The sequence below is a fragment of the Piliocolobus tephrosceles genome, chromosome 21 (genome assembly GCF_002776525.5).
Source record: "Piliocolobus tephrosceles isolate RC106 chromosome 21, ASM277652v3, whole genome shotgun sequence".
NCBI classification, from domain to species: domain Eukaryota; kingdom Metazoa; phylum Chordata; class Mammalia; order Primates; family Cercopithecidae; genus Piliocolobus; species Piliocolobus tephrosceles.
The window spans coordinates 20,793,319-20,803,974 of record NC_045454.1 but is presented as its reverse complement, the minus strand read 5'-3'; the positions used below and the strand labels follow the sequence as shown (position 1 = coordinate 20,803,974).

General features: G+C 41.6%; 1 protein-coding gene across 3 annotated transcripts in view; it reads left to right on the top strand.

Annotated features, from left to right (window-relative positions):
• The window catches only part of ZNF566 (zinc finger protein 566), a 47,228-nt gene that overhangs the window by 4,498 nt on the left and 32,074 nt on the right, over positions 1 to 10,656 (top strand). For 2 of the 3 annotated variants that reach the window (XM_023195828.2, XM_023195827.2), the window contains exon 2: positions 10,351 to 10,418. The exons of the other annotated variant lie outside the window; for it this stretch is intronic. In XM_023195828.2, coding sequence (XP_023051596.1) covers positions 10,410 to 10,418 — 9 coding nt within the window. In that variant the 5' untranslated portion in view covers positions 10,351 to 10,409. The remainder of the gene's footprint in view (positions 1 to 10,350; positions 10,419 to 10,656) is intronic. 3 annotated transcript variants of the gene reach the window in all.

The following is a 10,656-nucleotide window of genomic DNA, read 5'->3' as shown; positions in this document are numbered from 1 at the left end:
AGCTGGGATTACACATACCTGCCACCACCCCTGGCTGATTTTTGTATTTTTAGTAGAGATGGGATTTCACCATGTTGGCCAGGCTGATCTCGAACTCCTGACCTCAGGTGATCCACCCGACTTGACCTCCCAAAGTAGTGGGACTACAGGTGTGAGCCACCGCACCCGGTCCTGGCCACTTTGTTTTTTTTAATAGACAAGGTCTTCCTCCATCATCCAAGCTGGAGTGCGAATGCGAATGCAGTGGCATAGTCATGGCTCACTGCAGCCTTAACCTTCAGGGCTCAAGCAATTCTTCCACCTCAGCCCCTGAGGAGCTGGAACTATAGGTGTACACCACCACTCCTGGCTATTTCTTTTCTTTTCTTTTGTAGAGATAACATCTTGCTATATTGCCGAGGCTGGTCTTGAACTCCTAGTTTCAAGCTATCCTCCTGCTTTAGACTCCCAAAGTGCTGGGATTGCCACATCCGGCCTGTAGAATATCTTTCAATTTGGGTTTGCCTGATGTTTCCTTATGGTTAGATTTAGACCGTGCAGTTTTGGCAAGAAGATCACAGAAATGACGTTAAACTCTTCTCAGTGTGTCACATCAGGAGATACATATATATATTAGTATATCTCATTGGCAATGTTAACTTTGAAAACTTGGTAACAATGTTGTTTGCCAGATTTCTCCTCTGTAAAATTACTATTTTTCCCACTTTATTTAATAAGTATCTTGTGGGGAAATAATTTGAAACTATGCAAAAATCCGATTTCTCATCATGCTTTCTCACCCATTGATTTTAACATTCATTGATAATTTTTACCTGTAACAATTATTACTGTGATGTTTGCCTAGTGGTGATTTTCTCCTTCTATCATTTCTTACACTTTGATAATTTAAATTCTACTATAAGGAAGAGCTGTCTCTTCTTCCTCCTGTTAAAGTGAACTAAATATGGCCTGAGAAGGACTTTGTATTTCTATATTTGAGTCCTTACGGATGAACTGTATCCTAATAGGTAGACAGAATTGGAAACCTAACTTGTGTGCCTGTAACAATAGTATGTGCTTGTAACAAGCTGAGTCTTGACCAATCCCAGCAACAATACTTCAACCACTCATACACTGCTGAGTGTTCAAACTGTGTTAAATAAGGCAAACACCGTCCAGGCACAGTAACTCATGCCTGTAATCCCAGCACTTTGGGAGGCCGAGGCAGGCGGATCACCTGAGGTCAGGAGTTGGAGACCAGCCTAACCAAAATGGTGGAATTCCATTTCTACTGAAAATACAAAATATTAGCCAGGTGTGGTGGAGTGTGCCTGTAATCTTAGCTACTCAGGAGGCTGACACAGGAGAATTGCAGTGAGTCGAGATCACTCCATTGCACTCCAGCTTGCGCAACAAGAGGGAAAATCCATCTCAAGGGAAAAAAAAAAAAAAGGCAAACACCAACTTGTAACCAGTTGAGCTGTTTCTCCACCTCACTTCTGATTTTTATATGTCATTTCCCTTTCTTTTTGTTTATAAATGTGTTCTGACCACAAGGCATCCCTGGAGTGCCTCTGAATCTGCCGTGATTCTGGAGGTTGCCTGATTTGTGAATCGTTCATTGCCCAATGAAACTCCTTTACATTTAATTCAGCTGAAGTTTTTCTTTTATCCTCATTTGTTTATTCAATTATCTACCTATGGACTCATGGACATTTATTTTCTCTTCTCTATTATTATTATTTATTTATTTTGCTGTTTAAAATTTCCCAGCTCCTTAAGTTGGCTCTTGTGTCCTTTCCAATGTGTGATCATTTTTTTAAAGCTTCCCCCGGACCCCGCTTTCTGGCACCATAAGATGTTCCAGGCTCATCTTGTATCTTCCCTCTTCCATCTCTGGGCGTAGCAATTTCTCCAAGCAGTGTTAGTTTTTTTTTATTGGAGAATGAATTTATAAACCAAGATCTGGGCACTTGGTGTGCTTATTACTACTGGTGTGTCTTTGCTCTGGTTCTGGTCAGTGGAGACAGTGAGAAAATACACAAATGTCTATACACACGTTTATGTCTATTTATTTATATGTTAAAAACACACCAGTTTACACTCATATGTTCAGTTCTATTCCAGTACCACAGGATATTTTTTTCCCCAAGAACTATGAAATATTTGAGATTTTACCCTAGTTGTAAGCTAGTAAGTTAGCTTGTCAGTATCACAGATACGTTCAGAAGACATTAGACTTCTGAGTCAGAGACAAAGGATGCTTTGTTGCTCATGGCAATCTTCAGAATATCTACATTCTCCTGGCACTGATTCAGTCATACACCCAGGATTATGCAAAATACACAGGTATCTGTGTGTTCCCTTGACCCTAGGAAACCTGAATTTTTTTTTTTTTTTTTTTTTCCTTTGAGACGGAGTCTCGCTCTGTCGCCCGGGCTGGAGTGCAGTGGCCAGATCTCAGCTCACTGCAAGCTCCGCCTCCTGGGTTTACGCCATTCTCCTGCCTCAGCCTCCCAAGTAGCTGGGACTACAGGCGCCCACCACCTCGTCTGGCTAGTTTTTTGTATTTTTTAGTAGAGACGGGGTTTCACCGTGTTAGCCAGGATGGTCTCGATCTGCTGACCTCGTGATCCGCCCGTCTCGGCCTCCCAAAGTGCTGGGATTACAGGCTTGAGCCACCGTGCCAGGCCATAAACCTGAATTTTTTATAATGGGTAGTTAGAATGCCTACCCTTTGCTGTAGAAGGAGATGGACTCTGTCTTCCAAGGCTGTTCACTGTATAAACAACTTGGCAAAATAGTGCAGAACAAAAGCACTTAGTAAGTCTGCTTGCAAGATACGCAGAAACATGCAAGACCCGTGGAGAATTGTCTCCCATCAAATTTAGCCATTTCCTTGTTACTTCATTTTCCGACAGAGAGAAACCTGCTTCTCAGAATCAGTAACTAGCTCTATCCTAGAATACATGCAGATTAGTTCACAGTTGCTAACCCGGACCTGTGTAAAAAACAAATTTACTAACTACAGTAGAGAATCTCTGTGTAGCTCTTTTCTTTAAGCTTATAGTATATAGTAAAAAACATCTTCCAAAGTTACTCAATTTAGTTATTTTCTTTGCCACTTTTTTCAGTGTGGTTTTGCTACTCATTTTTCTTACATTTAAAGATCATTCGTTGCATTTGGGTTCCCCCACATCCTGGTTGATTGTAGCAGGCTACACTATTTTGAATGTGAAAACATTCACCAGGCATGGTGGCTCACGCCTGTAATCCCAGCACTTTGGGAGACCAAGGCGGGCGGATCACGAGATCAGGAGATGGAGACCATCCTGGCTAACATGGTGAAACCCTGTCTCTACTAAAAATGCAAAAAATTAACCTGGTGTGGTGGTGGGCGCCTGTAGTCCCAGCTACTAGGGAGGCTGAGGCAGGAGAATGGCGTGAACCCGGGAGGCGGAGCTTACAGTGAGCCGAGATCATGCCACTGCACTCCAGCCTGGGAGAGCAAGACTCCATCTAAAAAAAAATAAATAAATAAATAAATAAATAAATAAATAAATAAATAAATAAATAAAATAAAATAATAAAATAAAATACTTAGTTCCCACAGACTCCTTGTACGTATTCAACTTCATTTGTTTCTGCTTTATCCTTGCTGTGTTTCTTTTGCACAAATGAAGAGTTACCTGCATTCTTTTTACATTAAAGATAGCATTCTCTAGGCAGTCTTTTGTACATTATTTCTTTCTCTTAATGATACATTCTGGATAGCACTCGTTATCCAGTTAAAGAGATATTCATAATTCTTTTTTAATTGTTACATAATACTGCAGCCTGTGGATTTATCATAGTTTATTGAACTACTTTCCTATGTATGGATATTTAAGTCATTTATAATATTTTGTTACTAGAAACGGTGCTGCAATAACCTTGTATATATGTGTTTTTCTATTGCTGGAGGAGTATCTTTAGGGTAGATTCCTAGAAGCAGTATTGCTGGGTCAAAAGGTAAGTTAGTTTTGTGAAGTATTGCAAAATTCCCCTCTACAACTGTTGTACCAGTTTTTATTCCTACTTGCTCTGTATGAGCATGTCTGTTCCCTTCACAGCTCACCTAACAGAATATGTTGTCATGCTTTTTAGTTTTCACCAGTCTAATAGATGAGAAATAGTACCTCAGTTTTATTTTCTTTCTTTCTTTTTTTTTTTTTTTTAAGACAGAGTCTGCCTCTGTTGCCCAGGCTAGAGTGCAGTGGTGCGATCTCAGCTCACTGCAACCTCCGCCTCCTGCATTGATTCTCCTGCCTCAGCCTCCAGAGTAGCTGGGATTACAGGTGCCTGCCACCACGCCCAGCTAATTTTTGTATTTTTAGTAGAGATGGGGTTCTACCATGTTGGCCAGGCTGGTCCCGAGTTCCTGACCTCAGGTGATCCACCCGACTCGGCCTTGCAAAGTGCTGAGATTACAGGTGTGAGCCACTGTGCCGAGCCCTCAGTGTTGTTTTCTAATTTCTCTCATTATGAGTGTGTTTGAACATTTCAGAGTCTTTTTAAAGATTGCCTGTTTACGTCTTTCCCCTTTTTTGTAGCAGATATTTATTTAGTGTTTTGTCTTTTATGACTAGCTTTTTTTTTTTTTTTTTTTTTTTTTTTTTTCCCACCCCTCCCCTCCAGGTTTTGAAGATTGCCTTCTTTTTTTTCTTTTAGATTTTTTTTTTTTTTTTTTTTTTTGAGATGAAGTCTCACTCTTGTTGCCCAGGCTGGAGTTCAGTGGTGTGATCCCAGCTTACTGCAACCTCTACCTCCTGGGTTCAAGCGATTTTCCTGCCTCAGCCTCCTGAGTAGCTGGGATTACAGGCATCTGCCACCACGCCCGGCTAAATTTTTTTGTATTTTTTAGTGGAGACGGGGTTTCAACATGTTGGCCAGGCTGGTCTTGAACTCCTGACCTCAGGTGATCCGCTCTCCTTGGCGGGCCTTGGCCTCCCAAAGTGCTGGGATTACAGGCATGAGCCACCATGCCTGGCCCAGAAACTTTTAAACGTTCACATTCACACTTAAATCTGTGATCCCTCTTGAATTAATTCTTGCATATGAGGTAAAGGTTAATTTTTTTTTTTTCCAGTTGGGTGCCTAGTTGTTCCGGCATTGTTTATTGAAAAGACTGTCCTTGCACATCTAAATTGCATGGAGGCTGGGCGAGATGGCTCATGCCTGTAATCCCAGCACTTTGGGAGGCCGAGGCAGGCAGATCACCTGAGGTCAGGAATTTGAGACCAGCCTGGCCAACATGTTGAAACCCTGTCTCCACTAAGAATACAAAAATTAGCTGAGCGTGGTGGTAATCCCAGCTACTCCGGAGGCTGAGGTGGGAGAATCGCTTGAACCTGGGAGGCAGAGATTGCAGTAAACCAAGATCGTGCCACTGCACTCCAGCCTGTGTGACAGAGTGAGACAAGGAAGGAAGGAAGGAGGGAGGGAGAGAAGGAAGGTTGGTTGGTTGCATGGAGTCTTTCTCATAAATCAGGTGACAGTATATACATGTGGCTATGTGGCTGTCTTTCTGTACTCTATATTCTGTTTGGTTTTATTTATTTTTTTCTATGGACTGCTGTCTTGAAATCTGTAGTTTTAGTCCTCCTACTTTTTTTCTTTTCCAAACTATCTTGGCTATTATAAGCTCTTCCAATTTCCAAATAAATGTTAGAATCAACTTGCTAATTTTTACCTTATACCCCCCAAAGCCTTGCTGGGGTTTTGTTTACTAATCTATGTGTTCATTTTGGGGCCCGATGCAGTGGCTCACACCTGTAATCCCAGCACTTTGGGAGGCCAAGGCTGGAGGATTTCTTGAGCCCAGGAGTTTAAGACAAGCGTGGGCAACATAGTGAGACCCTGTCTCTACAAAAAAAAACCCAAAAAACTAAAACCAAGCAAACACGCAAACAAACAAACAAACAAAACCCCAAACACATAGCTGGACTTGATGGTGTGCTTCTATTCCTAGCTTCTCAGCAGCCTGGGGTGGGAGAATCACTTGAGCCCCTCAGGTTGAGGCTACAGCAAGCTTTGATTGTGCCAACGGCACTCTGGCCTGGATGACAAAGCAAGACCCTATCTCAAAACAAAAACAAAAACTGTGTTCATTTTGGGAGAATTGACATCAGTATTCAGTCTGTAGTACATATGGTATATGTCTACATTTGTTAAGATCCTTAATTTCTCTTACCAATTTGTTGTGGTTGTTAGCAGCATTTTTTGCTAGCTTTATACCTGGGTATTTGATGTTTATTATCGAAACTCTGAATAGTATTTACATTTAAAAAAAATTTCCAATTACTCATTACTAGAAATGCAATTGATTTTTGTCTGTTGGCCCTATATGAGACCATGTTATTTAATTCACTTGATAATTTTAAGAGTTTATTGATTATTTAGGATTTTCTATGTCTGTAACTTATCATCTCTGAATAATGATAGTTTTATTTCTTTCCTACCAATCTTTGTACCTTTTATTTCTTCATCATGCCCTATTGTACTGACCAAGCCCTTTAGTACATTGTTAAAAAGAAATGATGATAATACACATTATTCTTTTTTTTTTTTTTTTTTTTTTGGAGACGGAGTCTCGCTCTGTCGCCAGGGCTGGAGTGCAGTGGCCAGATCTCAGCTCACTGCAAGCTCCGCCTCCCGGGTTTACGCCATTCTCCTGCCTCAGCCTCCCGAGTAGCTGGGACTACAGGCGCCCGCCACCTCGCCCGGCTAGTTTTTGTATTTTTAGTAGAGACGGGGTTTCACCGTGTTAGCCAGGATGGTCTCGATCTCCTGACCTCGTGATCCACCCGTCTCAGCCTCCCAAAGTGCTGGCATTACAGGCTTGAGCCACCGCGCCTGGTCTTCACATTATTCTTTTTTTCCTGGACTCAGGGGGACATTTTTCAGTGTTTCAACATTAGGTATAATATTAACTCTAGGATTTGATATTTTCCTACATATAAGCTAATACATTAGCCTGTTAGTTTCATGAATCCTGGCAGAAACATGAGACTACTGGATCAGAGACAAAGACTTTATTACTCATGGCACAGCAAGCAGCATAGGCATCAGTGTTCATCAGTTCCTCTTTCTCTCAGCTCGCATGGGGACAGCATGAGGGTCTATATGGATGCTATTCATGCAGTGCACGGGCATAGCCACTGAGGAACACTGAGCCTGGATAATCCATGGCTTTTATAGTCAGCAGTAAGCAAGCCTGCTGTTTGTGCTCTTATCTCATCTCTCAAGGTTATCAGCTGCATAAATAACCCTGGGAAATGAATAGTTAGAATCTTGCATTCTTGGCATACCCAGCAAGATGCCTAAGAATGTGAGAGACCCACGGTGACTGTCTTTCCCAACAGTAGGTATTTTGTAGATGCTACTCATCAAGTTGAGGAAGTTTTCTTTCTCATTTCGTAAGACTTTTTTTTTTTTTTTTTTTTTTTTTACATTAATGAGGGCTGAATTTAAAAGAGAGGAGCAGATCCCCTGATGCAAAAATTCAGCCTGGTAGGCTGCCCTCGGGGCAAAGATGAGGAGTATTGAGAATGCAACAAGCATGGTATGGAGCTGTTGAAGTGGGAATGTTTCATGCCATCCTGCTTGGAAGGTACAGCATTTGAAGACATCCCTTTAACCAGAGGAAGGCCAGGAGGAGAGACCAGAAAGGAGGGCTTAAAGTGAGCACTATAGAAGAAGGAACTCTGTTTCCAGATCTTTCTGGATAATTTTTGACTCTTTAGTATCTAGCACAATTCCTGGCTGTTATATATCATAGGCTATTTGGTTGGTAAAAGAATACTAAGAGCTTAACATGTAGCAGTAATAATAATAATATCAAAGGGTGCATTTAGGTTTTAAAGAAGAGACACTTGTATTCCTTTGGTATTCATCTGGGGAAATGCAGTGCCTGTGAGTGGAGGAAACCGTTAGGTAATTGACAACATGGTGCTACTTTCTGAGTGGTCAGTTTTACATGAAATAATTCATGAATTGTTTAATGATCAAGAAGCTTGGTGCATAGAGAATAATAATGCTCTTTATAGTTTGTATAATTTTAAGTTTCTTAAGTTCTTGTAGCTAATAAGCAAAACACCAGAGTTTTCGTAAACATTTAAATGTCGATCACTAATTCAGTTCTTCCCCTTAAACAATGTAGTCTTCCTTTAGTATTTTAGTATAACTTATTCTTTTGGGCACTTTAAACGTCTTAAAGTGAAGATGTTTATAAATAATACACACAAGGCTGGGCGCGGTGACTCACACCTGTAATCCCAGCACTTTGGGAGGCCAAGGTGGGAGGATCACCTGAGGTCAGGAGTTTGAGACCAACCTGGCCAACATGGTGAAACCCCCTCTCTATTAAAAATACAAAAATTAGATGGACATGGTGGCGGGAGCCTGTAATCCCAGCTACTCAGGAGGCTGAGGCAGGAGAATACCTGGAACACGGGAAGTGGAGGTTGCAGTGAGCTAAGATCCTGCCACTGCACTCCAGCCTGGGTGATAGAGCAAGACTCCATCTCCAAAAACACAAAGAATAACATACAATTGGCCAGGTGGGGTGGCTCACACCTGCAATCCCAGCACTTTAGGAGGCCAAGGCAGGCAGACCACTTGAGGCCAGGAGTTGGAGAACAGTCTGGCCAACATGGTGAAACCCCATCTCTACTAAAAATACAAAAGTTAGCCAGGTGTGGTGGCACACGCCTGTAATCCCAGCTACGGAAGGCTGAGACAGGAGCATTGCATGAACCAGGAGGTGGACGTGGCAGTGAGCAGAGATCGCACCATTGCACTCTAGCCTGGGCGACAGAAAAAAACTCTCTCTAAAAAAAAAAAAAAAAAAAAAAGAATACACAGAATTGTTACAAGTTTATTGCTACACTTACACTTAAAAGCTATTCTAAAACATCAGTGATGTGAGTTTGGTTCATTTCTACATTACTTTATACTTTTTTTTTTTTTTGAGGCAGAGTCTCGCTCTGTCGCCCGGACTGGAGTGCAGTGGCCGGATCTCAGCTCACTGCAAGCTCCGCCTCCCGGGTTTACGCCATTCTCCTGCCTCATCCTCCCGAGTAGCTGGGACTACAGGCGCCCGCCACCTCGCCCGGCTAGTTTTTGTATTTTTAGTAGAGACGGGGTTTCACCGTGTTCGCCAGGATGGTCTTGATCTCCTGATCTCGTGATCCGCCCGTCTCGGCCTCCCAAAGTGCTGGGATTACAGGCTTGAGCCACCGCGCCCGGCCTACTTTATACTTTTTAATTCCTTCCTATTGTTACTCTTACTAATTTTAGTATCTTCCTGAGGTTTCAGTAATATTATTTTTTATTTTCTGGGTTTCAATTCTCTTAAGTCAAGACCGATTAACCCCAAAAGTCTTCTCAAACTAAGCAAAGGAGTTTTTTTGTTAGCACTTGCAACATGATTGTACAATCCAAGCACATTGAAAAACTGGTTTGACCTAGGTATATCCAAACTTAAAATGTGTATAATCTTTCAGCAATTATACTTTTAGGAATTAATGGCGAAGAATTCATATACAAGTAAAATGATACATGCACAAGGATATTTATAACAGCATTGTTTGTTACAATGAAAAACTAGAAAAAGCCTAAATGATGATTGGCCACAGATTGGTTAAATAAATTAAGTTATGGCCAGGTGCGGTGGCTCATGCCTGTAATCCCAGCACTTTGGGAGGTAGAGTCGGGCAGATCACAAGGTCAGGAGATTGAGACCATCCTGGCTAACACAGTGAAACCCCATCGCTACTAAAAATACAAAAAATTAGCCAGGTGTGGTGGCACACGCCTGTAGTCCCAGCTACTCAGGAGGCTGAGGCAGAAGGACGTGGAGGTTGCAGTGAGCTGAGATTGCACCACTGCACTCCAGCCTTGGTGACAGATGGAGACTCTGTCTCAAAAGGAGAATAAAAAAATTAAGTTATATCCATTTAATGGACTACAGTGTAGCTATTAAACCAGTTATGTAACACAATATGTACTCTTTGGGACCTCATTCCAAGATATATTAAGTAAAAATAGCAATGTGTATAAGTAGTGTGTATGAGTTTAAAAAATCTTTATATGTGTGTATGTGTGTGTATATAAACATATATTCTCCAAGCCATGTTGAGTTGCCCTAATCCATCCTGTTCCAGTTATAGTCTGGTATCTTTGAAGCTAGGGATGATAGAGACATTTGCCCATTCTCCTCACTGATACCCTGCAAGCATTTCTGAAGCATGAACAGAAGGGAAATGATCATTCTGGGCCAGGAGCTGTGAGGAAAGTGGGGTCTTATCTATCTTCTTTTGCCTCTCCCAGCTCTACTCTTCTCCAAAAGAAGAGCCCAGAGAAGGTCCTTTTCTACAAATATCAGAGCCATGGCTCAGGTGAGATACTGTTTCCTTTTGCTCAGATAGAGTGACTTTTACCTCTAGTACCTATAAACATTTGTTTCCCTCATTATGATGCTTTTTGATGTTAGAAAAACAACACCTTTCAGAAAGTTTGGTTATGAGCAATGCCGGAATTTTGCTGTAAAGGAAAGGATCTCTAACAGGCCAATTCATAGAAAAAAAAGAATTGATTAGATAATCATTGCTAGAAAATTTACAGCCCCCCCCCCCC